General features: G+C 34.0%; 1 protein-coding gene across 9 annotated transcripts in view; it reads left to right on the top strand.

Annotated features, from left to right (window-relative positions):
* Positions 1-27502, top strand: part of ECT2 (epithelial cell transforming 2) — a 63783-nt gene that overhangs the window by 18913 nt on the left and 17368 nt on the right. For all 9 annotated transcript variants that reach the window (XR_007457319.1, XR_007457321.1, XR_007457320.1 and 6 more), the window contains 10 exons: positions 3049-3185; positions 7211-7330; positions 12014-12082; positions 13898-14008; positions 14902-14998; positions 16970-17051; positions 20582-20660; positions 20824-20943; positions 24330-24468; positions 25764-25918. Coding sequence is in view for 4 of the 9 variants with exons in the window: in XM_049628561.1 (XP_049484518.1) it covers positions 3049-3185; positions 7211-7330; positions 12014-12082; positions 13898-14008; positions 14902-14998; positions 16970-17051; positions 20582-20660; positions 20824-20943; positions 24330-24468; positions 25764-25918 (1109 nt within the window). In the remaining 5 variants the exon portion in view is untranslated. The remainder of the gene's footprint in view (positions 1-3048; positions 3186-7210; positions 7331-12013; positions 12083-13897; positions 14009-14901; positions 14999-16969; positions 17052-20581; positions 20661-20823; positions 20944-24329; positions 24469-25763; positions 25919-27502) is intronic.

The following is a 27502-nucleotide window of genomic DNA, read 5'->3' as shown; positions in this document are numbered from 1 at the left end:
CTTTCTTTCTTTCTTTCTTTCTTTCTTTCTTTCTTTCTTTCTTTCTTAATTTTAAGTTTATTTATTTATTTGTTTTGAGAGAGACAGAGTCAGCACAGGTAGGGGAGGGACAGAGAGGGAGACAGAGAATCCCAAGCAGGCTCCACACCATCAGCATGGAGCCCGACATGGGGCTCGAACCCACAAAACTGTGAGATCATGACCTGAGCCACAATCAAAAGTTGGACACTTGACCAACTGAGCCACCTGGGTGCCCCTTCTTTTTTTTAAAGTTAGTTTATTTATCTAAGTAATCTCTACACCTATCCTGGGGATTAAACACACAACCCTGAGGTCAAGAGTTGTATGCTTTTCCGACTGAACCAGCCAGGCACCCCCAATTTTGCCTTTCTGCATGCAGCACTTAGGTTTCTAAAATACATATGCCACTTCTCTGCTAGAAGTCATACAGTGGCTTTTTATTACCGTAGCTTCCAAGTTCCTATGTGATCCTTCCTCACTTACCTCCAACCTCATAGGATACCCTGCTCTCCTGTAATATTTTAAGTTTCCGTCACACTATCTTTGTTATTCTTCAAATATTTCCACTACATTCATACCTCAGGAACTTTATACTTGCCCTCTTTGCTTTAAAGAAATCATGTTGGGTTTTCTACAAAGTTACATCCCTGTTTGAGTACTTCTCACCAACCCATTATGTGGTTGTTGTCTTTAGTAGTAGTTTTTACTGTTAGAAACTATATTTTTTGTTTATTTTATTTGCCTCACCAGAATGTAAGCTTTAAGAAAACAAGAACGGTGCCTCACTAAATATTCATGGAAGGAATTGAGTGTCAATTTAGGGTAGGCCCAGAAAACCAAGGTGGAGTTGAGAAGTAAGATGAGTAAGAATACAGATAACAGTATACAAATTCGTTTTTTAGGAATAGTGAAGAGATTAGTTGACTTGTAGTATGGAGGAGTAATAGTTAAATTAGAAAGGTTAGTTGGGGCCTAATATTAGAGGACTTTAAAATCAGACTGGCAGGTCTGAACTGCATATTGTCATTAACGAGGAACTTAAGCTATTGAGCAGTAGAGTCATTGGTTGAGTAGGTAATTTGTAGTGAATTATTCTGAAAAATTATTCAAAGGAAGACAGTTTAGAGATGGCCAGACCATGAAGTAATCTATAGTGGCTTGGGCCACAAGGTGATAAGGTCCTGAGTCAGGGTTACTGATGGTTGGAAAGAAAAGTGGAGATATTGATGGAATGGAGTGACAGGAAGAGAATAAGGGATGATGGCAAAGTATTAAAATAGGAGAAATGTTACCTTAGCAAAAACAGGAAGTCTATATTTTGGAGGAAGATAGTGCAGTTTTAGAGAATATCCAGGTAAAATTGAGGTACAAATGTCCAGTGGGTATTTGGAAAAATTGAACTTGGTGCTTGGGTAGAGGATTATGATTAGATACATATGTCAGAATTTACTGGTTCCATAATCATGATGGACATACTGGGCATGGGATGGTAAGAGCTGATCATATATGGCTGAAGCTTGAATATGCAGTTGAAGGAACAGAAGAGGAACTTAAGCTATTAGTTTAGAACAGAAGGAAGAGAAGAAAATGAACCACTAAAAAAACCCAGACATGACAGTTGTACTAATATATTAGGTACTCTGTATAGGAGAATGCCCAGTTTGTAGATCACTGCCTACACACAATAATTAAATTAGATCAATGTATGTCAGTTTCTTCCTCCTGAAATATGTGATGGCAGAAGCTCTTGGATCTATTGAGAGCAGCCTGAAATAACATATGGCAAGTGGGAGAATCTTTGAAGTCTACTAGCTTTAAAAAACATTCAAAGTTCCATAGTACACACCATTGTATTAATAATATTTAAAATTATCATTGAGTAAAGTTAATATACTGGGACTGTATTGTTTTTTTCCATGTCATTCTATTGTATGTTATACATTAGTTTTCTTATTGAAAAACTTGCTATTAGGAGATTCTGTACATAATGTTAAAGTATTTTAATCATAACTGATAGTAAGAAAGTGTATATAAAGCTTTTATGAAGTATCATGTTTTTTGAAATATGTATAAAAAATACTAATGTGTCCTCCCATTTTGTGTTGGACTAGGTGTTTTCATATTATGTTAAGAACTAATGAAGAATTTGCAGTGATGTTGGGTTTTTTGAGGAAGGCTTCCTGCATATATATGTGATAAGTTTTCTGTTACTGTGTAATCATAACAACCTCTTTATCTTTTAACTTAAATATTTTTATGGAGTTTTAAATTTTATTTTATTTGAGCTTTTTATTTTGAAATATTTTAGATTGCAAAAAGCTACAAAAATAGTACAAAGATTCTAGTACTCTACTCAGATTTCTTTCCCAAATGGAAATATTCTGCCATGATTGTGTTAGCATTCATTCATTCATTCTCTCTCTCTTTCTATATACACACATATTTTTTATGTCTGCACCGTTTGAGATTAAGTTGCAGATACGATGACCCTTTATTTCTAAATACTTAAATGTGTATGTCCTAAAATAGAGAGACATTTCTTGTACCACTATAATACACGTATTGTAATTAGGAAATTGATGTTAATACTATGTATGACCTACTCTTAATTTTTATTAGTTGTTCCACTCATATCCTTTTTAGGAAAAGAATAAAGTTCCTTTTTCTTTTCCCTGGTCTAAGACTCAATCCAGGATCATAGAGAAAGTTGTTATCTCTCTCTAGTCTCTTCTAATCTGGAATAGTTCCTCAACTTTCTCTGTTTTTAATGACTTCAACGTTTTTGAAGAGTACAGGCCATTATTTAGTATAATGACAGGCCAAATCTGTCAATTTGGAGTCATTGATACTTTGGACCATTATTTTTTTCTGGCTTTATCCTGTAAAGAAATTTTACTTTAATGAAAATCTAAATGGGTATATTTCTAAGAGTGGATATCTTTACCCCTTTTTTTGTTGTTAAATCTGCACAGTATCTGGTACTTGTATCTGGTTTTCATTAAATCTTTCTTCCTTTTTACCTTTTAGAAACACCAAAATCTTGTACTAAGTCTTCTAAAAATTCCACTCCGGTTCCTTCAAAGCAGTCAGCCAGGTGGCAAGTTGCAAAAGAGCTTTATCAGACTGAAAGTAATTATGTAAATATATTGGCCACAATTATTCAGGTAAGAGTTTGGTGCAAAATGATCCCTGTTCCAGTGTTCATAACTAAAAAATCTGAGAAGTGTTATTTCTTGCAAGCAAATTATATAAGCGTAGAATTTGAACATAGATACTAAAAATGAAAATGTATGATGAAAATCTGCTATTAGGGAAATACCATAACTGTAATAGTAGCTTTTATTCATATAGAAATAGCACCATTTTTTATAGTGACTTTAAAAAGAGAAGGATCCTCAGTAGATAATCTTGGAGAGAACTAACTTTTATTCAATGCAGAACTTTGCATGTTCGCTGTCAGGATACTGCATTTATATTCATACGCAGATGTGGTAGATAACTTTTTCTGAAAGTGTGCATTCTAGGAGTCATACTGTATATATGTGAAAAGCAATAGCAATGAAGCATAACAATATGAATGTAATTTTTTTTTCAGTAATCCTTTCATGTGTCAAGTTTATTTTTTTTCTTTTTTAATTTTTTTAATGTTTAGTTATTTTTGAGAGAGCACAAGCGGGGGGTTGGGAGGCAGAGAGTGAGGGAGACACAGAAACCGAAGCTGTCAGCACAGAGCCTGACGCAGGGCTCGAACTACTGAGCCGTGAGATCATGCCCTGAGCTGAAGTCAAACACTTAACGGGCTGAGCCACCCAGGCCCCCCTCATGTGTCAAGTTTCTTAAAGTATGTAGTGGTTAGTCATAAATATTAATTCCTTGCTTATCATTAAAATGTACTATGAAGTTATTGCTGAAGAAGAACAATTCTAATGGATCCTTCTAGGGTGAGACTGAAGATGATATTAAAGAAAAAACTGAAATTCAAGGTTCTGAAATACAATAATAGGATATTATTTTGGCATCTGCAGAAAGAGGTAATAGATTTGTTTTAGGTAATGAAGGAGATTGTCAGAAAAATAAAGTTGATACCATCATGCTTGTCTCTGAATAGAAAAATAATAGGGAGCTTCTGATTGGGGTTAATTTTTAACTGACCTCTATTTGAATTCTTAATATAACTCATTAGGGTTCAATATAATAGCCTTTAGTTGCTTGTACCACTGATAAAATGCATGGATAAGAAATGGAAAGACTTCTTTCTTGCTATTCATGGAGAGGTTATTCTTCACAGTTAATTTGTTTAGCAGCAGTCAAGGGTTTATGAGGCCCTTTGCTGTATTAAACTTTACTTGTTTTAAGTCAGCTGTGCTCTTCTTCCTCAAGGGAAATCATTCTGGATGAGTTTCTTGTTGAAGTTTTTATAGTCAGCCAAAATGTAGTCGAGTAGCAGAAAATCCCGTTGGCATACACTGTTCATGTACTTTGGTAGCATTTATTACCCAGAAATGTAAATCCTTTCAGACCATGGTAAATGCACTGGAGTTTCAGAATTCTAATTTGCATATCAATTAACTTTGCTAAAATGCCTTAAAAAGGCCCTTAGAATTATTAGACTTACATCATTTCATACCACTATGCTTACTATAAACTCACCTAAGATTTTATTTAAAAGATTGTGATCTAAATTCATAATAATGTTCTCTTCAGTCTTTATTTTAGGACTGATGTTTTCCTTCCTTTTTTTTGAAATTGGATTTGGAATAATTTAGCCCCAGAAGCTTCTTTATGTATTTCATATAATACTTGGGTGCCTATTAATATAAATTAGTTTCCCAAGTGTCAAAGAAGATTGCTGTTTTAAAGGAGCTTACATTGGAAGAGGAGATAAAACATACATACCTAATTATAATACTGAGTAAAAGGGTATGAACATCATGAGGGAGGTTTAGTTAAGGTATTTGGAGATTTGTGAGGTGGGAGTTTTACTTTTATGAGCTTAGGGAAGGTGTTGGGTTGGAAGTTTGGTGGGTTGAACATTGGAAAAAGTATCATAAAGAAGATAAAAATTGAAGTGAATTTTGAAGTAGGAGTATGATTAGTACATGTAAAAAATATGGGTAGGGAGTGTATTTGAGATTGTGCAAATAATATAGACAATTGAAGATGTATACAACATTCAAGGTATAATGACTAGTCTAGGGGATTAGCGTTTAGGGTGATTTAAGGGAACTAAGGTGCAAGGGGTAGGGTGTGGATACAGTGAGAGCTGAGGTCAGGCTGTCTATGCCAGACTAGAGAAGGCCTTTGTATAGTGTTATATGTAATATAGAGAAGAATTTTTGATGGGAAGGGGAAGATGGTATCTGACTTGCATTTTTGGAAGATAGCTTGTTTCACTTAGGTACTGAAGAGGGGAAATTATGGAGACAAGACTAATTTGGAGGTTATTTCAGCAGTCTTGGTTAGAGATTTTGAGGACTTGGACTTCTTTCAGTGAAAATGAAAATAGGACAAATTTGAGAAATGTTGGAAAGGTAGAATCAGAAGTGTTTGGCTATCTAATTTTTTATGGAGGCTTAAAGCAAGTACGGAGAACCGTTTTGTATAGTTTAACATGTCTTAAGACTACTGGGAGGTTTTAAAGTAAAAAGTAAAATTTTAAAAAGTCAAATAACTAAAGTAAAAGTAGTAATGTATTGTTGGGTTCTTAACATACGTGGAAATAAAATGAATGACAATAACACAAAGGCCAGGAGGAGCAGAAGTAAAAAAATAATAATAATAATAAATAAAATAAAAGAGAGTAGTAAAGAACTACATGAAAATTATGGGGGCATCTGGCTGACTCAGTCGGTAGAGCATGTGACTTCTGGTCTCAGGGTTGTGAGTTCGACCCCCATGTTGGATGTAGAGGTTACTTAAAAATAAAATCTTTAAAAAAAAAACCAAAACACTTCAAACGAAGATTATGAATTGTTACTGGTTTTAAGAATTACATTTCTATAAGTTTAGTCACCCAAAATACTTATATACATAAAAACATATTAAATAAATATATTTTTCCAGGCCTTCCATTTCTGCAATTATGAACCCTACCCACTAGAAACAATAAAAATACTGAAATCAGAAAAAAAAAAAACCAAAAAACAAAAGCCTTTATTATTCTAAATACATCAGTAAGCTGATAATAAAGTGAGGTATATTCATGGGGAGCCTGGGTGGCTCAGTTGGATGGGCAGTGGACTTCAGCTCAGGTCTTGATCTCGCCGTTGTGATTTTGAGCCCTGTGTAGGGCTCTGTGCTGACAGCTCAGAGCCTGGAGCCTGCTTTGGATTCTGTGTCTCCACTCTCCCTCTGCCCTTCCCCCACTTGTGCTCTGTTTCTCTCTGTCTCTCAAAAATAAATATTAAAAAAAAATTTTTTTTAAATGAAGTGAGGTATATTCAGAGGCCAAAATCTAAGTAGGGAGTTGTGTACTAAAACCAGCTTTTACCCCAAAGACCGCAAGGCCTCAGTGGACACAGAAAACCAACACAAAAACTAGTTTCCAACCTACTGTCAAACTTCCAGTAAAGTTAAAAATGTGTATAGCCGATGACCCAGAAATTCTAAATGTCAAAACATTTAGTATTTCTATTAAGCGTATGTCTGGAAATCACTGATTGCTTATTGCTTTCTTCCTTAGTAATTTGAAAGAAAAGTGCAAATTACTCTTGTATTATACTAGCAATTTCATGTTATTAGATTCTAACATAACATTTTATGATAATATATATACACACAGATGTATAAATAAATAGGATAAAATAGAAAATGTTATGAGAAAAAAGTTCTCAAATTTAGGGAGAGATTTCTTTTTTTAATTTTTTCTTTTCCATCAACTTCTCTCTTATCACTGTCAATATGTTTTTTTTCTAAGTGTTTTTTTAATGTTTATATTTGAGAGAGAGAGAGAGAGAGGAAGGGAGTGTATGCGAGAGGGGGGGAGGGGCAGAGAGAGAGGGAGACACAGAATCTGAAGTAGGCTCCAGGCTCTGAGGCGTGGGGCTCTAATTCATGGACCTCAAGATCATGACCTGAGCCAAAGTCAGACACTTAACCAATTGAGCCATCTAGGCGCCCCTCACTGTCAATATGTTTGCTTTTTTCCCTATAACCTATCTAAACTAGTGGGTTTTTTTTAACCTTTTAGTTATTTCAAGTACCATTGGAAGAGGAAGGACAACGTGGTGGGCCTATCCTTGCACCAGAAGAGATTAAGACTATTTTTGGTAGTATCCCTGATATCTTTGATGTGCACACTAAGATAAAGGTAAATTTGTGTATGTTATAATTCTTTTTGGATTGTGTTTATATGATGTTTTTTTAAGGTACTATTGATTGTCTAAATTAGAGTTTTATACCTAAAACTTCTTATTCTCTCATTTATTCCTTTGAATCATTTATGTCCCTTTGCTCCAGTGCCTTATTAATATTTGTTGTTGGTCTGTTTTTAAATTTTGATTAATCCTGAAACAAGGAATTAAACCTTTTGAAGTTTTTTCTATAGAAATATGTGGTTGCTGGTGGTATTTTTCTTATTTTCCTACTGTTCCTCTCAAGTTGTTTGTTTTGCTTTGAGTTGTTTGAAAAACTGAAGCTGCAAGAGACTTAGAGACCATTTTGTTCATCTCTCTGTTTATAGTCAGGTAAATAAAAAAAAAAAAACCAACACGTAAGACAATGCTGTCCTCTTAATGATTTTTACTTTGATGAAGGGTCCATGATTTATAGGTACCAGTCTGTCATAGTAAAGTAATTTGGGGGCAGATTTAGCTGAACTTTTAAAAGTAGTTAAACTTTATTTTCTACTTGGTACTTGAGCAAAATTGATCAGTTTTCTCTTCAGAACAACCCATATGAATGGTTATTTCATATTCCAATAAAAAGATCAATCTGTATTATAGAATGTTTTCAAACAAGTACATTATATTACTTTTGATTTTACTGTACATTATAAACAAAAGTATTAACGATCTATAAGTTAATAAAAATGCAATTTTAAGTGCTTGCGTTTGTACTTTATCAAAATCCATGATCATATTTCACTTATTTCTAGATCTAAAGGGACTCTGAAGGAGTCTTTACTTTCATAAAAAGCTATTGAGTTTCAGCCCAGGTTAATCTTATTCTAGTTTGGTTTCTGGATATTCAAAAAGTGTTTTTGTTATATTTTTTCTTTTATAAGAAACACTGGCAGGCATAAAGGTAGAATGGGAAGGCAAGTAAGTTTTCATCTTGGTGTCCTAACACTAATTTGTGGGTCAATTTGAATTTGTGTCACTCATTTAGTTCGTCTGGGTGTTAAAGTGCTCTTCTAATATAAAATGTTACACTTGTTATGTGTATAGGATCATAATCTCAATAGAGAAAATCATGTTCTCTGATTCACTGGGGCTTTGAAAATGATTGTTACTCTTTATAGTTTTCTCATGTGTAACATTCTTCAAGCTTCTTCTATAAAGTTGGATTGCTGATATTTAAACTATTAGTTGTTTTTTAGCTGATTTCAAGTTTGTCATACATTTAAAACTTTCAAAGCCTGTGTTCTTTTCTACCACGAAACCAATACATGTTGTCAAACATTTGTAAGATCAGGAGTAAAGGAAAGAGGAGTATAAAATACCCACAATCCTATCACCCAAAATTTTAAATTCTGTTGTATTTTCTTGTCTTTTTTTATACATAGCAGTTTTTTCCTTCTTTTAAATGTAGCCGGCCATCAAGTACTGGCACATGTAGCGAGCAGTATCAAGAAGTTGGTATTATTGTCTGCATTTTACAGATGTGAAACTGCTACACACAGAAATTAAATAATTTTTCCCAAGTCAGTCATCTAATAAATGTTGGATCTAGGATTTAAATACTTGTTTGTCTAACTTCAGAGTCTGTTCTCTTAAATCCTAATGCTATCTTGCTTTTTTTTTGTTGTTTTTGTTTTTGGAAATTGAGATCTAATTGACATATCATTGTATTAGTTTTATTATACAAATAATAGTTTGATATGCATATATATTATGAAGAGATCACCATGATAAATTTAATTAACATCTATCACCACACATAATTACAAATTCTTTTTCTTTTAAAGTTTATTTATTTATTTTTTGAGAGAGAGACAGTGTGAGCAGGGAAGGGACAGAGAGAGAGGGAGAGAGAGAATCCCAAGCAGGCTCCGCACCATCAGCATAGAGTTCCATGTGGGGCTTGAACCCATGAAGTTGTGAGATCATGACCTGAGCCGAAACCAATAGCCAGATGCTTAACTGACTGAGCTACCCAGACACCCCACAAATTCTTTTTCCTTTGTGATGAGAACTTTTAAGATCTGCTCTGTTAGCAACTTTCAAATATGCAATACAGTATTGTTAACTATAGTCACCATGCTTAATATTACATTCCCCAGGACTGTGAGGGATGTCTCACAAACTGTGAGACCATAGCTGAGCTGAAATCAAGAGTCGGACACTTAATCGATTGAGCCACCCAAGCACCCCGATTACATTGCTTTCTGATAGCAATGTTCTTATATAAATATACAGCCATCTTACAGTTTTTTTACACTTTTTTTTAAAGTAGGCATTATACCCAGTGTGGGGTTTAAACTCATAACCCTGAGATCAAGAGTCTCATACTCTATAGACTGAGCGAGCCAGGCGCCCCCAGTTTTTTATACTTAAAAGAGGACTACTAGATTATATTGGCAGAGCTTTAAGTTTTTTCTCTTTTGTATCACAGTTTTCCAAATATCCTGTGTACTTTATATTAAATACATAGGTAAATAAAGTTAATAGTTCCTTACTCAGTATAACAGTCTGTTAAGGATTCTTTTTTTTTTTTTTTTTTTTTTTGAGATCTTATTTATTTTTAATTTCTTTTAGAGAGAGTGCATGTTTGGGAGAGGGATAGAGGGACATGGGGGGGGGGGGTGATGGCGAATCCCAAGCAGGTTCCATGCTTAGTGTGGAGCCCAACATGGGGCTTGATCCCACAACCCGGGGATCGTGACCTGAGTTGAAATCAAGAGGTGGGACATTCCACCAACTGAGCCACCCAGGCGCCCCTAAAGATTTTATTTTTAAGTAATTTCTATACCCAACATGGGTCTCAAACTTACAACCTGGGATCAAGAGTCGCATGCTCCCCTGACTCTGAGCCAGCCAGGTTCTCATAAGGATTCTTCTAAGTGCTATACAAGTATTAACTAATTTAATCCTTTGAAGTAAGAATTATTACTATCCTCATTTTTCAGAATAGGAAATTAAGGCACTTCGAGGTTAAGTAACATGCCCAAGGGCACAGAACAAACCCTAGAGCCAGTATTTTTTTTTTTTAATTTTTATTTAAATTCTAGTTAGTTAATACGTAATGCAATATTGGTTTCAGGAATAGAATTCAGTGATTCATCACTTACATCCCACACTCAGTGCTCATCACAAGTGCTCTCCTTAGTACCCATCTTCCATCTAGCCCATCCCACCACTTCCCTACGCCAACCCTCAGTTTGTTCCATGTCTCAAAGTTAGGGCCAGTATTTAAAACTAGCAAGTCAGTGTCAGAATCTACTATATTATATTGCCCAAAGGTTAGTTTTATTTATGAATTTTTTCTTTTCTTTTGTTGTAAATAAAAACCTTTATGGAAAATAGCTTATTTCCAAAGCTGAAATAGTAAGAGGAGTGATGCTGTTTTACATTTTTTCTGTCTTGCTTAAGAGAAGACTGTTTTCTTATATCTGCTTCTGAATTCAGTCTGTCGTCGTATCACACATCACGTAACCTCTAGAAAAGTCTCTAGTATGCTTGTGACAGAATTAGAGTGGAAAAGTCATATGGAGCTTTAGTGTTGTAATGAAAATAGTTTTAATCTCATGAATTCCACTACAGAGATTTCCTGGGGAGCCTGTGGATGACACTTGGAGAACTTTTGGTTATAAGGGCTTATTGATTAATTTCTACTTTAAAGTCACTTTTAGAATTTCGATTAGGGAATGTCATTTCTTGGCATCTCATTTTACCATCTGATTTGTATTTTATTATCTTAGAATACTTTTTTTTTTAATTTTTATTTATTTATTTATTTTTTAACGTTTATTTATTTTTGAGACAGAGAGAGACAGAGCATGAATGGGGGAGGGTCAGAGAGAGGGAGACACAGAATCTGAAACAGGCTCCAGGCTCTGAGCTGTCAGCACAGAGCCTGACGCGGGGCTTGAACTCACGGACCGTGAGATCATGACCTGAGCTGAAGTCGGCTGCTTAACCGACTGAGCCACCCAGGTGCCCCCTTAGAATACTTTTAAATGTCTTTAAAATTTTTACAAATATTTAATATTTTAGGATTTTATAGGTCAGGAATTAGCAAACTATGGTTGATGGACCAAATCTAGTCAGATTAGGATTTTGGTAAAGTTTTGCTTGTTTTGCTAAAGAAAGTTTTATTGAAACACAGCCACATTCAATTGTTTCTGAATTGTCTGTGGCTGCTTCCACACTACATGGACAGAGTTGAGTACTTGTAACAGAAACCATATGGCCTGCAAGGCTTGAAATATTTACCTTCTGGCCCTTTAAGTAAAATTTGCTGACCTGTTAGAGATTACAGTTTCAGATGGGTGCTTTAGCAGCAAGATCAAAAGTAGTTTTCTACAATTAATAATGGCAATCAATTTTATAGTTAATAAGAAAAGATGTTGAACTGGCCTATCATTTTGGAAAGTTAGGCTGTCTTATTGACTTGACACTGTTTGTGTTTTCTTAATTATTTTTCAAAGGGTATTTTCCTCATAGTCAAAAAGTTAATTCCTTATTGAGGAGAAAGAGTGTGTTATTGTTTTGCACATCAAATTAATATACTTTGTAAGGTACTTCTTTCAAATGAATGTTTCAAAAATATTGGAAAATGTTTAAGGGACTGTCAAATTCAAGCTTAAATGTTGTATTTTGTGCTCTTTCAGGATGATCTGGAAGACCTTATTGTTAATTGGGATGAGAGCAAAAGCATTGGTGACATCTTTCTTAAATATGTGAGTATTTAATTTCTTTTTTAGGTTTTCAGGTTAAAGCATCATCTCATTAAGTACTCTCAGGGAATGGCAGTTACTTGTTTAAATGTGTGAGCTTTCAAAACTTTGACATAGTTGTGTTTAGAAAATATATCGGAAGTGTTCTTGTCTTCTGAAACATATTTGCTATATATAATTTAACACTTCTTGATACCCCAAGGTCATCGTTAGGAACACTAATTGTCCTACTGTGCCATAAAATTTTACTATATATCAAGTTATTTGTCCTTCATAAATGGTCACAGATTAATGATTTTGTGAAATTTTCTGTAATTGAGTTTTTAATTTTTTCTTTTTAGTTGATATCATTTTTTACTGTCTTTGTGTCTGCTCTGCATAAAAGCTTATAATGAACTGCTTTTCTTTGCTAGGGCAAAACCACATGGCTTAAGTTTATCAAATAAAGTAAACTCATTTTGAATGAGGTGCTGTGAATGGGATTTCTAAGTGTCTTTCAGTCTGTTTGAATACGATTTATAGGTTTCAGTGCCTTGGGTTCTGGCACACATACTTTTCTTTTCTGAGGCCTCCTCCTAACTTCCATTCTTACCATATAGTCTTACCTGTTTTTTTCTGGTTGGTTGAGAATTCCAAATATGCAAATTATTGTCACATATCTTTTTTTTTGGTCACATTTCTTTTTGATACCTGTTAGTCTCCTCAATTAGCTGAGACATTTTTCCTTTTTTGTTGCAATTTTGGGTGCTATAATTGATATTTTTAATGTTTATTTTGAGAGAGGGAGCATGTGTGCCAGTGGGAGAGGGGCAGAGAGAGAGAGAGGGAGAGAGAGAGAATTCCAAGCAGGCTCCATGCTCAGCACTCAGCACAGAGCCTGTTGAGGGGTTCCATCTCCCAACCATCAGAGCATGACCTGAACTGAAATCAAGAGTTGGACGTTTAATCAACCGAGCCATCCAGGTGGCCCTATAATTAATCTTTTAAGTAGTGGTTTGGGGGCACCCAAGTGGCCCAGTTGGTTAAGCATCTGACTCTTGGTTTTGGCTTAGCTCATGATCTCACGGTTCATGAGTTTGAGCCCCACATTGGGCTCCATGCTGACGGAACCTGCTTGGGATTCTCTCTCTCCCTCTCTGCCTGCCCCTCCCCAACTCATGTACTCTTACTCACTCTTTATCTCTCAAAAATAAATAAATAAACTTTATTCTTTTAATTTTTAAAAAATATTTACTTATTTTTGAGAGAGAGACAGTGCAAGCAGGGGAGAGGCAGAGAGAGAGGGAAACACAGAATCTGAGTCAGGTTCCAGGCTCTGAGCTGTCACCACAGAGCCTGATGACCTGGGGCTCAAACTCACAGACTATGAGATCATGACCTGAGCCAAAGTTGCATGCTTAACCAACTGAGCCACTCAGGCATCCCTAAATAAATAAACTTTAAATGATGGTTTGGGTTTGTCAATAAATAATAGCATGTCATGTTCTGGGGTGCTTATTACTATATTCTGAACTTATAGAAGTTTTAAAACTTTGTCATGTTTATGTCAATACAATATGTATGAGTATACTTTGTTTCTTTCTGAGTCTTTGTTTGCAGTTTTAGGCTTTGTGTACCAGTTGATGCATTTTGTTTAGCAATTAACTCGCTAATGAGAAATGTGTAAAATTTCTGTATTTAACTTGACAAGCTTATTATAAATTTTTCTTTTGTATGCAGTATGTCAGATTGTGACTATTGATTATTTGGTTTTAAATTTCGTTATCTAAGGATAATATCCATGACAAATTAATATTTTTTTCTTCTTCTTCTCCCTAGTCAAAAGATTTGGTAAAAACCTATCCTCCCTTTGTAAACTTCTTTGAAATGAGCAAGGAAACAATTATTAAATGTGAAAAACAGAAGCCAAGATTTCATGCTTTTCTCAAGGTAATGTGCATTTCTTTCCAATAAAAATCTGAGAATAATTTCTAAAGGAGTTCATTTAAATTATACATTTAGTAAAAATCTATCCATGTAAAAACCTCTTAGTGTGTAACCTATTAACTTTAGCCATATTTGAGAGTGGCAGTGATAGTAAAGCTTCAGAAAAATTTTATCTATTTATTCAATGTTTATTTTTGAGAGTGAGAGAGCATGCATGCAAGCAGGGGAGGGGCAGAGAGAGAGAGGGAGACACAGAATCTGAATCAGGCGCCAGGCTTTGCAGCACAGAGCCGGATGTGGGGCTCGAACTCACAGACCATGAGATCATGACCTGAGCTGAAGTGGGGAAGTGGGATACTTAACCAACTGAGCCACCCAGGATCCACAAACTTCAGAAGGTTTAGATAGCAGGGGCCACGAGGGAACCGAGTGAATGAGAATGTTGTCTGTAGTTATTCATGTTTTTTAAAGTTATGCATGTTTTAGTTCTAAAACACGTAAAATTTTTCAGTGTGATTTGATTTTGCCTTTAAGAATTTTTTTTTTCTTTACCAGGGCTTTATTTTGTTTATTCAATGGTATCAGCATAATTAATACTTCACAACTATTTTTTTCTTGTGAATTGTGTAGACTCAAGAGAAACTTAAGATACAATAGATAGGAGTGTGCAAAGAAACTCATTTTGTGTTTAAGATGTCAATCCTTGAGTGGCCAGGAGGTCATTAAGGTCCTTGGAAGATTATTCAGTCATAGTAATCTTTAATAGCTGCCATCCCATCTCTTCTATTAATTCTTTTCAGGGCATTAGTGATAAGATGTAGTCTAGTAAATGTAGGGCATTTAATCTTTGCAAAAAACCTTTTTTTTTTTTAAATTGTTTAATTGATTCCTTTCAGATAAACCAAGCGAAACCAGAATGTGGACGGCAAAGCCTTGTTGAACTTCTCATTCGACCAGTACAGAGGTTACCCAGTGTTGCGTTACTTTTAAATGGTACTTGTCTGATCTGTTTTCAGACTATTTTGGATGTTTTTTATGGAATTGTTTTATTCTAAAAATTTTGAAAGTCTTCTCATTTTCATAGTTTTCTTAGATTTCAGCACTAAAGTTTATATCTTATATAGAAAATACCTTTATGGATGGTCTTAATAATCACTGGTGCTACAATAATTCAGTCTCCTAAAATGCTTTATTTGTTACAGGATTAATTGACTATTATTTTGTTTTTTGTTTCTCTACTGAAAGTATTACATTTCACGGTGTGTCACTTAATTCAGTTAATTTACATCCAGTTGAACAAAATTCAGCCACAGAATCACAAAACGAGAGATGATTCATATGTCTCCAGTTACATAATCCTTTTCTGAATCTTCATAAAGTTCTGTATACTTGCTCTAATGCAAGTACACAGAATCTGAATCAGGCGCCAGGCTTTGAGCTGTCAGCACAGAGCCGGATGTGGGGCTCGAACTCACAGACCATGAGATCATGACCTGAGCCGAAGTGGGGAAGTGGGATACTTAACCGACTGAGCCACCCAGGATCCACAAACTTTCTTAGATTGTGCAAAACACTCTTGAAGCATGCATCCATTTATTCTAGAGATTAAACTATACATATCAATGGAAGGGAGTTTTACAAGAGTTAATTTTCATGAATAAATTTTGCCTGTAGCAAAAGAAAAGCATATGTATATGACTTTACATTTAGTGAAGGTAGTGAATATTTTTAGGAAATTTTTTTTTTTTTTTTTAATGTTTATTTATTTTTGAGACAGAGAGAGACAGAGCATGAACGAGGGAGGGTCAGCGAGAGGGAGACACAGAATCTGAAACAGGCTCCAGGCTCCAAGCTGTCAGCACAGAGCCCGACACGGGGCTCGAACTCACGGACTGTGAGATCATGACCTGAGCCGAAGTCGGCCGCTCAACCGACTGAGCCACCCAGACGCCCCGGAAATATTTTTTAAATTACGTATGAAAACTAAATTACGAACAGGAGTAAGTCTGTAATAAAGTATTTTGAGCCCTAAATCTTAAGTATAGTAATACGGGTAACAGATAAGGAGGCTAATTTTGTGACTGTTTAATCTAGTTTTCTCTTTAAAATATTTTGGGAGCTATATGAATTATAGTTGTAATTTTAAAAGTAAATCAGTTTTGTTTTTCTCCTAAGGCTATCTAATGTAGTTTAGAATTGTTAGTTTATAAGATGATTTCCCTAGTCTTTAAAAGCAATCCTGTTTTTTAGATTATAAGGAGAATACATGAACAAATAGTATGACTTAACTTTACAAAGTAGTGTGATTTTTTTTTTTTTTTTTTTTTTTGGATTATTTACTTACCTTCATTATTTTTTCATTAGGTACTTGTAGAAATCCACCAAATAGTTTCTAAGCCTTTCTTGTATCATTCCAACTTTAAAGGTTAGATAGGAAAAAAAAAAAAGATCGGGTGGGTATGGTATTATGGAACCATCAGATGGAATATGGCATAGGGAACTTAACCTGGGTAAGAAGAGTCCAAGTATAAGCATCTCATGAACCTCTAAGATAAAACCTGTGCTCTCAAGGTTACTGAATATTCTCTGTGATAGAGCCATGGGCCCCAACATGAAATATACCATATATGATAACTTCTCAGCTAATTGAGGATCATGCGTTTTCATTCAAGCACTATGGAGAGAGCTTGAGGAACCTAGGTGTGAGCAGTGTAAGAAAATCTGTAATATTCTAAACATTTAGTCAATACAATACAATTCTAAACATTTAGTTAGTGGAAACCTTAACAAACATATAAGAGAGCTCTTAAGGGAACATTGTGTAAGACTTTTTTAAAAGTAAAGTTTAGATATTAGCTTTAAAAATGAACCTGCCTATATCAAAATGGACAGCATTCTAAAGTCTTTGATAAAAAACCACTGTATTTTTCTAATCACAGAAAAAAAAACATTTTTTCGTAACAGATCTTAAGAAGCATACAGCCGAAGAAAATCCTGACAAAAGCACTCTAGAAAAAGCTATTGGATCACTAAAGGAAGTAATGACGTAAGTGCATTATTTCAATTTCTTATTGTTGCCTAGATTAAAATGGAATTATAGAGCAATTAGAGTCATAAATGGAGAGAAGAATATCAAAGCAAATTTTTATGTAGTGATATCTAAATTATTTTTCTAATAGTGTAGTTACACATTAAAACGATGAGAGAGAAGTATTTTAAGAATACAGTCATTAATCAAAAACATCTAACAATGTTTTAGAAAGTAACAATGATTTAGAAATTTGGTAATGTTATAAATGCACTTCTAGACATTTTCTTTATATACCTCCAGTCATAGCTTGTTCTTGTCTTCATTTAAACTATCCAAATGTAACTCAGGAAGATGACTATGGTGAAATAAAAAGTAAACATTTATAATAATTCTTTCACTTTTACTTTTGACTTTTTATTTCTTATTTTGAATTTAATAGAATATAAATTGATGGTGTTTCTTGGAGATGTGTTAAAAGTGTAAAACTCCATGGAATTAATTGACTTGGGTACTTGATTGTTAAACTTAGGGTAATTACTCTAGGTCTAACTTGGAGACCTAGCTCTAATCAGAAATGATCTTTCTTGATTATTATAATCAGAAATGAATACTGTTGCTATTAATTGTTCTATGTCATGGAGGGCAAGGGGACTTCAACTCTTTGGACTTTACATTATCAACATGTTTAATAGATTTAGTTAAATGACTTCTGAGAGTCCCTGAGGTGCTTCTATATGTAACAGAGTTTCTTAAAATACTTGCTAAGGAGCTCTTACAGACTTTGCTAGTTCTAGAGAGAGGGCCCAGCAGTAGAATAATGCTCAAATTGGCGAATACTAGGTCTGTTGCTGCCAAAAGGGTTGTGCAATTTTTAAAATTATGTTTATATTTTACATGTTGATCCGCCAGTCTTCATGCTTCATGCTTTTGTTATTTTGATGTCAGGATAATAGTTTTTTCCCCACACTTCATGGTTTCAAATACTCTGCACATAATTTACCTTGATCCTTTCAACAAATTCTATGAAGTAGGCAGTCAACACCTATTTTCACAAAAGAGAAAGCTGAAGGGGTTGGTATCTTATAGTATTTGTTATTTATGTATAATATGTTTTGTAAACAAAGATTGTAAAGTAACCTAAATAGGGAATAGTCTTTTGACCTGTTGTGTCCCTTAGAAGAGTATCAGTTGGCTGCTATAGGGATAATGAGCATACTGATAAGACAGGTGATTAAAGATTTACTTCTTTTTCAATATTACTTAAGTTTCTGAAACTTTAAGAATCATGTCTAATATATCCTTATCCTAATTTTTTTTTTAATGTTTGTTTATTTTTGAGAGAGACAGAGACAGAAAGCGAGTGGGTTAGGAGCAGAGAGAGAGGGAGACACTGAATCCGAAGCAGGCTCCAGGCTCTGAGCTGTCAGCACAGAGCCTGGGGCTCCAACTCACCAGCTGTGAGATCATGACCTGAGCTGAAGTCGGACGCTCAACCGACTGAGCCACCCAGGCACCCCTAATATATCCTTATCCTAAATGCCATGCTCTTAATAGGTTTTCAATAAATGTTGGATCAATGTTTATTTCTGTATATGGAACTCTCTTCTAGTACTATTTGTTGAAAAGACCGTCCTTTCTCCACTGAATTTCTTTTGCATCTTTACTGAAAATCAGCTGACCATAAATGTGAGGGCTTATTTCTGTCCTACTCTTAATTCTATTTCATTGATCCTAAATGACTATGATTATTCTAGTACTACACAGTCCTGATTACTGTGCTTTGTGTATTAAGTTTTAAAATGGGGAAATGTGAGTCTGTCAACTTTATTCTTCCTTTTCAAGATTGTTTTGACTATTCTGGGTCCCTTGAATTTTCACTTAAACTTGTATTCCTGGGATAAAAATCTTACTTTATTATGGTGCATAATCTTTTTTAAATGTTGCTGGAGTTGGTTTGTTAGTATTTTGTTAAGGATTTTGGTGTCTGTATTCGTAAGGGATATTGGTCTACAATTTTCTAGTGATGTCTCCTGCTTTGGTATCAGGCTAATATTGGTCTTAACAAATACATTGGAAAATGTATTCTTCTGTTTTTTTGGAAGAACTTGGGAAGAACTTGTATTAAGTCTTTAGGTGTTTGGTAGAATTCATCAATGAAGTTACTTGGGCTTTAGAATCTCTACTTGAATTTATTGTTATAGACCTAATCAGACTTTTTATTTCTTCTTGAGTCAGTTTCTATAGTTTGTTTCTTTGTAGGAATTTGTCCATTACATCTAAGCTATCTACTTTGTTGATATGCAATTGTCCATTGTATTCTCATATCCTTTTTATTTCTATAAGGTTTGTAATGATGTTCCATCTTATAGTCGTAATTTTAGTAATTTGAGTCTTCTTTGTTTTCTTGGCCAGCCTAGCTAAAGGATTGTCAATATTGTCAGTCTTTTCAAAGAACCAGTTCATTCTGTTGATTTTTGTTATTTTTTTTATTCTCTATTTCAGTAATTTCTACTGTATGATTTCTTTCTTTCTCTTGCTTTAGATTTACTTATTTTCCCTAGAGTCTTAAATCAGTAACCTAAACATGTTATTGATTTGAGATCTTTTTTTATTACATGCACTTATAGCTATAAATTTGTAGGTACTGCATTAGTTGTATCTCATCAGTTTTTTGGTTTTTTTTTTTTCCCCAAAGAATTTATAATTTCCCTATGATTTCTTCTTGACCCATTGGTTATTTAGGGGTATGCTGTTTATTAATTCCCACATATTTCTGAATTTCCAAAGTTTTCTTTTGTTATTTCTAGTTTTACTCCTTGTTGTGGGAGAAGATTCTTTGTATTGTTTCAATCCTCTCAGAATTTTTGAGGCCTATTTTATGGCCTACCCTGGAAAATGGTTCATACACACTTGAGAAGAATGTGTATTTTGCTTTTGTTGGGTAGAGTATTTATTTCTGCCATTTTACTTTCGGCCTATTTATGTCTTTGAATCTAAAGAATGTCTCTTATAGACAGCATATAGTTAGTTGGGATTGCCTTATTTGTCTCTTGTCTCATAGGAATTGACTTCCTAGTATCTTAACAACACTTGATTCTTTATATTTTGATGGTTTTTAGTTGTTTCAGGAAGAAGGTGTATCCTTTCCTTCTTAATTTCATCTTATATGGAAGTAGTAGTCTTAGTTTTTGTTTTACTGAAATGATTAACATATGACTTGGGAATGAGCTACATAAAACCTTAACTAATAAAACTTCTGTTAACTTGAAGTTGTACAGGTTTAATCTATTTTAGGAAATACATAGTATAGTAAAAAAGGAATATAGAAAGAAGTTAGTAAAACATAATTTTCTGAAGGATTCTTTAGAATTTTTTTAATATGGTAGGATACTTTTAGGAGGTGTTTTAACTGATTCAGTTGTCAAAATTAAGATAGACTTGCATGGAAGATCTTTTTTTGTGACAAGAGATATCTTTGAATGCAGTTTTCATATTTTAATTTTTTTTAAAGTTGAAGTTCTAAACTAAATTTATTAATTTTTCAGCCATATTAATGAGGATAAGAGAAAAACAGAAGCTCAAAAGCAAATATTTGATGTTGTTTATGAAGTAGATGGATGCCCAGTAAGTATTCATTTTTGATGATTGTTAGTTTATTTTCTTTTTTGGTACTGAGAGTTTATAGTTTTAATATAAACAGAATATCGGTACCATTTTCTTTTAAATTATAACTTTAAAAAGATTACTACCAAGTGATCTCTTTTACTAATATTTTCAATCTATACAGGCAAATCTTTTGTCTTCTCACCGAAGCTTAGTCCAACGAGTTGAAACAATTTCTCTAGGTGAACACCCCTGTGACAGAGGAGAGCAAGTAACTCTCTTTCTCTTCAATGACTGCCTGGAGGTAAATTTGTACTTAATATAGTATAACACTGCTGATCTGTGTGACTTGCCTGAATGTTTAAAGCCAAGCTTTGATTGAAGTATAATGTAGAAGTTAAAGTTAACAAAACACATTTTTTTTTTTTTTAAATTGAGCCCAATTGTTGGTTCAGTAGTATTAATAGAATACTTTTAGGAGAAGGCCTAATACTAAGAAGAATGATGAATTTTCATGACTTAAAATCCAAGTCAAAATGAAAATTTAATTTATTTCCATGCTAATAAATGTTTAGATCAAGAATTCAGGAACTTACTGGCTCTATTAAGTATGTTTATTCAAGATCTACAAAATAATTTGAAATTGAAGTAGATTTTTCAATCAAAGAAGGAGCCAATATTTTGTTGAAGAGTAGAATAACTTGATTATTGAATATTAAGAATCATGATCCCCTGATGATCCCTTAAGACAACAGATTTTAGGGTAAATGAGTGGTTAGCATATCAGATGGGCTACACTGATTATAATTCTAAAATTCTCATCTATTAAAGCTTTTATTTAAAGTCTGTACCTCTTCCTTTTATCCTTTTCTACTATACTTCTCTTGAAGTGCTGCCCTCTTACATACATTATTGTTTAGTATAAAATACAGGGAATCTTAGAGAGCCAACCATGTACAGTTATAGGCCTAATAAAATCTCATCAAAAATTGACTTGTGTTAAATGCAGTGTTTTGTTGTAGTGAGGTTAATGAAAAACTATTTCTATTTGATCAGTAATGTCACAAAATACAAAAGACAGTGAAAATACTATGCATAATTGACCATACCCTAACTGAAAAAGTCGTGAGGCAGATAATTCTGAACTACTTGTTTCCTCCATAAGGAGAACTTCAGCCTGCTTTGTTTTGGAGAACAGGGGTAGGTGAAGTCAATTTCCAATGGGGTTTTACTTTACATAGTTGCTCAGTACTTCTATTTGTTTGCTTTTGCTTCTCTTCCTATTAAAGTGCCCAGGTCAGCTGGCACCTTTCATCTAATAGGTTAGGTTGCTAATCCATTCTGGGTTTTATCCCCTGAATCCTGAGAGAGTTGTGGCTTTAAATTTTTGATCATACATCTTCTTCAGATTCCATGAAGTTTTTTATAACTGTCTCATTGACTTACCTGCCACTTTAATTCCTGTCATTGCTTACTCCCCATAGCTTTTGAGTACATTATGTGATACCCTGGTTCCTCATTTCCTTTACCTTCTTAAATCCACTGACTTTTGTTCTAGTTTCTCTTAAGCCTCCCTAACTCAGAATCACATTAACTGAAACAGCTTTATGTCTATTATTAAATTTGGACTTCAAGACTTATAATCCTAAACTTTTATTCTTTAGCTTATTAAAAAAAAAATCTTAGCAAATCTGGAGTGAAGAAAATGATAAAACTTAGAAACATTTAAAATGGATAAAATCTATACTGACTTCTCTTAAATAGGACAGAGGATATTTTACTGAATCTAAATTGAGGATTTATATATTTTCCTTTTTATATTTTATCTCTGTTTGAGTTTTTACCTTGATGTGCTAACATTTGTGTCATTGATATTGGCACTTGTCATTGTTTTTCCTTTTTAAAAATGAACTTTAAAATTATTTGCTTAGTTGGGAATGCAAGCTGGTGCAGCCACACTGGAAAACAGTGTGGAGGTTCCTCAAAAAAGTAAAAATAGAACTACCCTACGACCCAGCAATTGCACTACTAGGCATTTATCCACAGGATACAGGTGTGCTGTTTCGAAGGGACACATGCACCCCCATGTTTATAGCAGCACTATCTACAATAGCCAAATTATGGAAAGAGCCCAAATGTCCATCGATGGATGAATGGATAAAGAAGATGTGGTATATATATATATATATACAATGGAGTATTATTCGGCAATTAAAAAGAATGAAATCTTGCCATTTGCAACTATGTGGATGGAACTGGAGGGTATTATGCTAAGTGAAGTTAGAGAAAGACAAAAATCATGACTTCACTCATGAGGACTTTAAGAGACAAAACAGATGAACATAAGGGAAGGGAAACAAAAATAATATAAAAACAGGGAGGGGGACAAAACAGAAGAGACTCATAAATATGAAGAACAAACTGAGGGTTACTGGAGGGGTTGTGGGAGGGGCGATGGGCTAAATGGGTAAGGGGCATTATTAAGGAATCTACTCCTGAAATCATTGTTTCATTATATGCTAACTAATTTAGTTGTAAATTTTAAAAAATAAAAAATAAAATTAAAAATTATTTGCTTAGCTTAGCCAAATTGATTTAAAACTATATTCAAATTTATAGTAGAAATTATTTCATCTTTATTGCCTATTTTTACTATATTAATGTAAATTAAAATTTAGTATTTGATATGTAATATTTATTTGAGTTGTATTTCTGCTTCAATGTGAATATGATATTGACTGCCTTTTGATCTTTTCCAATAGCCAACCCAGGGTAGTGCATTTTTAGCCATATTGAATTCATGATGGTGACCAATCTCAATTCATCAAGTAACTTAACCTAAATCATTTTGTGTTAATGTCTTTCGTCTTTCAGTTGATGATTATAACCTCAAAAGAGACTTTCTTTTAAAAAGGCAAAATAATACGTTAGGCTTTCATGGAAATGAAAATAATAAATTTAAAGACCTTATAAAATTCACAGAATTCAGTACATCATGAATTACAAGGCCCTTTCTGATTTTGCTCCTGTCTTCTCTAGTTACTTTACCTATCTCCTCCTTTTGTAGAAGTTCCCAGCTTAGGTAAAGTTATATTTTAACACTGTACCTTGAGTTTATAATTTGTATCATTTGTTTAGTGTATTATTTAGTTAGTTACTTCTTTACCCTGCCTCTTTCTCAATGATACCTAACTATCATGAGCGCTAGAACCATCTCTATATTATTTACTCTTTTGTCCTCAGTGCCTTGTACAGGATTTGAGATAATTGTGAATTCTCCTCTTCAACTAAAATCGATTACCTTTTGAACCCACGACTGAGATCCCAGAGCAGCTATTCCCTTTCCTGAACTCAGGGCCTTCTATTGAAGATTCCTGTATCCTATGATGTTATTCCTTCTCAAAATGCTTCTAAGTTCTTTCACACCTCGTGGACCTTTTGCTTAGATCCTGTCCCTTGGTCTGTTTTCCTAACTTTTTAAGTTCTTCTTATATATGCATGAACATTTCTGCTATACAATTACATGTATGAATTTGTTACATGGTAACTCTGCTTCTTATTGCATAGTAATTCTGGGATGATTAATAGCCAAGTGAATTGCATGTAGATTTATGTCATTAGTGTCATTTTTAAGTATTTAGTCTTTAATAGTTTTCATTCATATTATTATTATTTTTTTTCTGTAATCAGATAGCAAGAAAACGGCATAAGGTTATTGGCACTTTTAGGAGTCCTCATGGCCATACCCGACCCCCAGCTTCTCTTAAGCATATTCATCTCATGCCTCTTTCTCAAATTAAGAAAGTGCTGGACATAAGAGAAACAGAAGGTATGCTCATTGGATAAATGTTGGTTAACTGAAAATAGTTCATAATCATTGTAGGTTTGATTCACTCCGTTTTTTTTTTTTCTTTCTTTCTTTCTTAAAACTGGTAAATTATCTTTAAATACAGTTGGTTAGTATTGGTAAAGTAATTTTTCTTATACTTCTATCCAAAGTCTTCTCTAGAACCTACTTGATGTTTTATTTTTCTCAAATGAAAATGCTATCTCATCCTGTGGGGTGTCTTCATCCCTTAAGGGACGAAGAGCTTTTAAATGGTTTCATGTCAAGATAGTGTCCTAACCTAGCTTCTTCCCACATCAAAACTTATTTCGTTCCTTTAGAATCCAAAAGAAATCACCAGTCTATTACCTGTGCCCTGCATCCTATTGCTTTCTTGTTGGCAATGGCTGCATTGCTAGAAATATGTTTAGAATATGACCAGGAGAGATGTGCGTGAATAAATGTACCCAAAGTAACTATGGTAGACTCAACATGGGTCAAATGTGTGTTAAGGAGAGCTTTTACTCAACTGTGGTAGTGTTAGGGAGGGTTCTCTGAAGGCCTGAAATTATCAAAAACAGTATGATCTGTTTAATTGGCATTTAGTAATGTGTGTGCATGGCCATATTTTAGATGTTAGGACCTATTTTTTTTTACAAGTAAGCTGTTTCCATTACTGATCTCATCCTCTAATGATGGAAGGATTTGAGTTTATGAGAAACAATCACAGAAAACATGAATAACAACTTACTTTGTGTCTTTATTTGGTTGTCAGATTCTGGATGTATTAAGTGTTACAATATTGCATTTATTTAAATCCTCTCCATGTTTTTGAATTTGAATTATGGATTATTATTTAAAATAGGTTCTGTTTTAGTATTTTGGTCCAAAACCATTTTGTGAAAGTTTTAATATTTGGACATTTGATTTCTTTGAACTTGATTTAAGTATCAAATTAGTCTTATAATGCCATTTTAATTTAAAACTTAAATTCTGGAATTCTAAGAAGTGATCTAATTCAAAAAAACTTTCTCAGAAAATATTAAATTTCATAGAAAATACTGCTTAATGTCTAAATCATCATTGTTGGTCTCTCACATGGTACTTACTGTTATAATTCTTGCCAGTGTTTCAGTGTAATATCATGTTCCTTGTGTAGTTAAAAATATAGAGGATGGAAAGGGTGGGGAAGAGATCATTTCATTGGAGTTTTGTTGCTCTGAGGGAACTAAACTTGCATAAATCTTTCATTTTGCAAGGAGTAACACTTAATGTCTATGATTATTCTGGAACCCTAGATTGCCATAATGCTTTTGCCTTGCTTGTGAGGCCACCAACAGAGCGGGCAAATGTGCTGCTCAGTTTCCAGATGACATCAGAGGAACTTCCAAAAGAGAACTGGCTAAAGATGCTATGTCGACATGTAGCCAATACCATTTGTAAAGCAGATGCTGTAAGTTCTTAAACCACTATTATAATGAAAGTTTTAACTTCATTACAATGCATTCAGACTAACCCTACATTTCTAATGACTTGGTAATTATGAAATTATGAATGTAGGAAAGTTCTAACTTTATGTGTGTTGAGGAAAACCGGCTTAATAAGTTGTTTTGGAAAAGATTTTTAAAAGTATAGGCACATGAGGGGCACCTGGGTGACTCATTGGTTAAGCATTTGATTTTGGCTCAGGTCACGATCTTGTGGTTCGTGAGCTCAAGCCCCGCATCAGGCTCTGTGCTGACAGCTCAGAGCCTGGAGCCTGCTTCAGATTCTGTGTCCCCCTCTGTCTCTGCCCACCCCCCCACTCGTGCTCGCTCACTCGCTCTCTCTCTCTCTCCCCCCCTCTCTCTCTGTCTCTCTCAAAAACAAATAAATATTAAAAAAAATTTTTTTTAAGTATAGACACATGAGACCATTTTGAATGCCTAGTTTACTGAAAGGCTAATAGCTCCTGTGCCTCTGATTTAGTGGGGCTTTGGGGACTTGTTCTGATGTACCCTGTGATTTTCATTGGTGTTCTTTGACCTGGCTATTTGTAAAATAGAGGGTATTTTGTTCCATTGTTCTTTTACCTTTGTTGAATTCAGTAGGTAAGTTGTAACAAGTTGTTTTTCTCTTAGGCAAGTTGCCAATCCAGTTTTCTTAGTCCATCCTCTGAAAATCAAATACTCTTGTGAATATATAATTATCTTATACAGATTAAATGCAGCTACATGAGAAAATCAAATTATTGAAGTTAAATGACTCACAGAAATCAGGTAGTCTATAGTATATCTTGGATGAAATCTAGGTCCCTTTACAAATAACTTGATTTCTTCATTATATATGGGAGAGACATGTGATAGACAGGTATAGACCTTTTCATCTTTGGACAAATGACATAGATAGAGAAGAATGTAATGATAAGCAATCCTTTACATTACCCTAGTACTATAACAGATTGCCTTGGACATTTCCTGTTGGAAATAAATGTTTATTTTATCATAGCTAAGTCTGACGTTGAAGGCTGTTGAGGTATAATTATAGTGATTTATAGAATAGGTAGTATTTGATTAAAACCTCTTGCCTAGGTGTTGAACAATTAACAGACATTTTGAATTATTATTTTTTTAAGCAGAAGATTTCAATTTCTCTTTTTCAACAAGTGACATGACAGGGAAAACCAAGGAATAAAACCCTGAAATTGACAAATTTATCCTAATTATTATAGAATGCTTCAATCCAGCATGATTTTTTTTTTAATTTCTATGCACTAACAATATGTTGTTATAAAGGATTGTTCCACAAAAAGTTCCATGGAAGAAAATACAGCTAGTGCCTACAACAATGCTGACTAGAAAAATAATAGAGATGGCTTTTGTTATAAAGCTTACAAAAGTGCTCATTGTTAAGAGGGATTTTTTTTCATAGTTCTAGGTATCCATATAAAAAATGGATCCTTCCAGTATAGTGACTGCTTATTGTAGAAATTAATCCTACATTTATCACAATGTCAGACTAGATTGCTTATGAAGTCCTTTCCAAATGTATAACCATA

Source organism: Panthera uncia, chromosome C2 (genome assembly GCF_023721935.1).
Source record: "Panthera uncia isolate 11264 chromosome C2, Puncia_PCG_1.0, whole genome shotgun sequence".
Classification (NCBI taxonomy): domain Eukaryota; kingdom Metazoa; phylum Chordata; class Mammalia; order Carnivora; family Felidae; genus Panthera; species Panthera uncia.
This window is presented reverse-complemented; position numbering and strand designations above follow the sequence as displayed.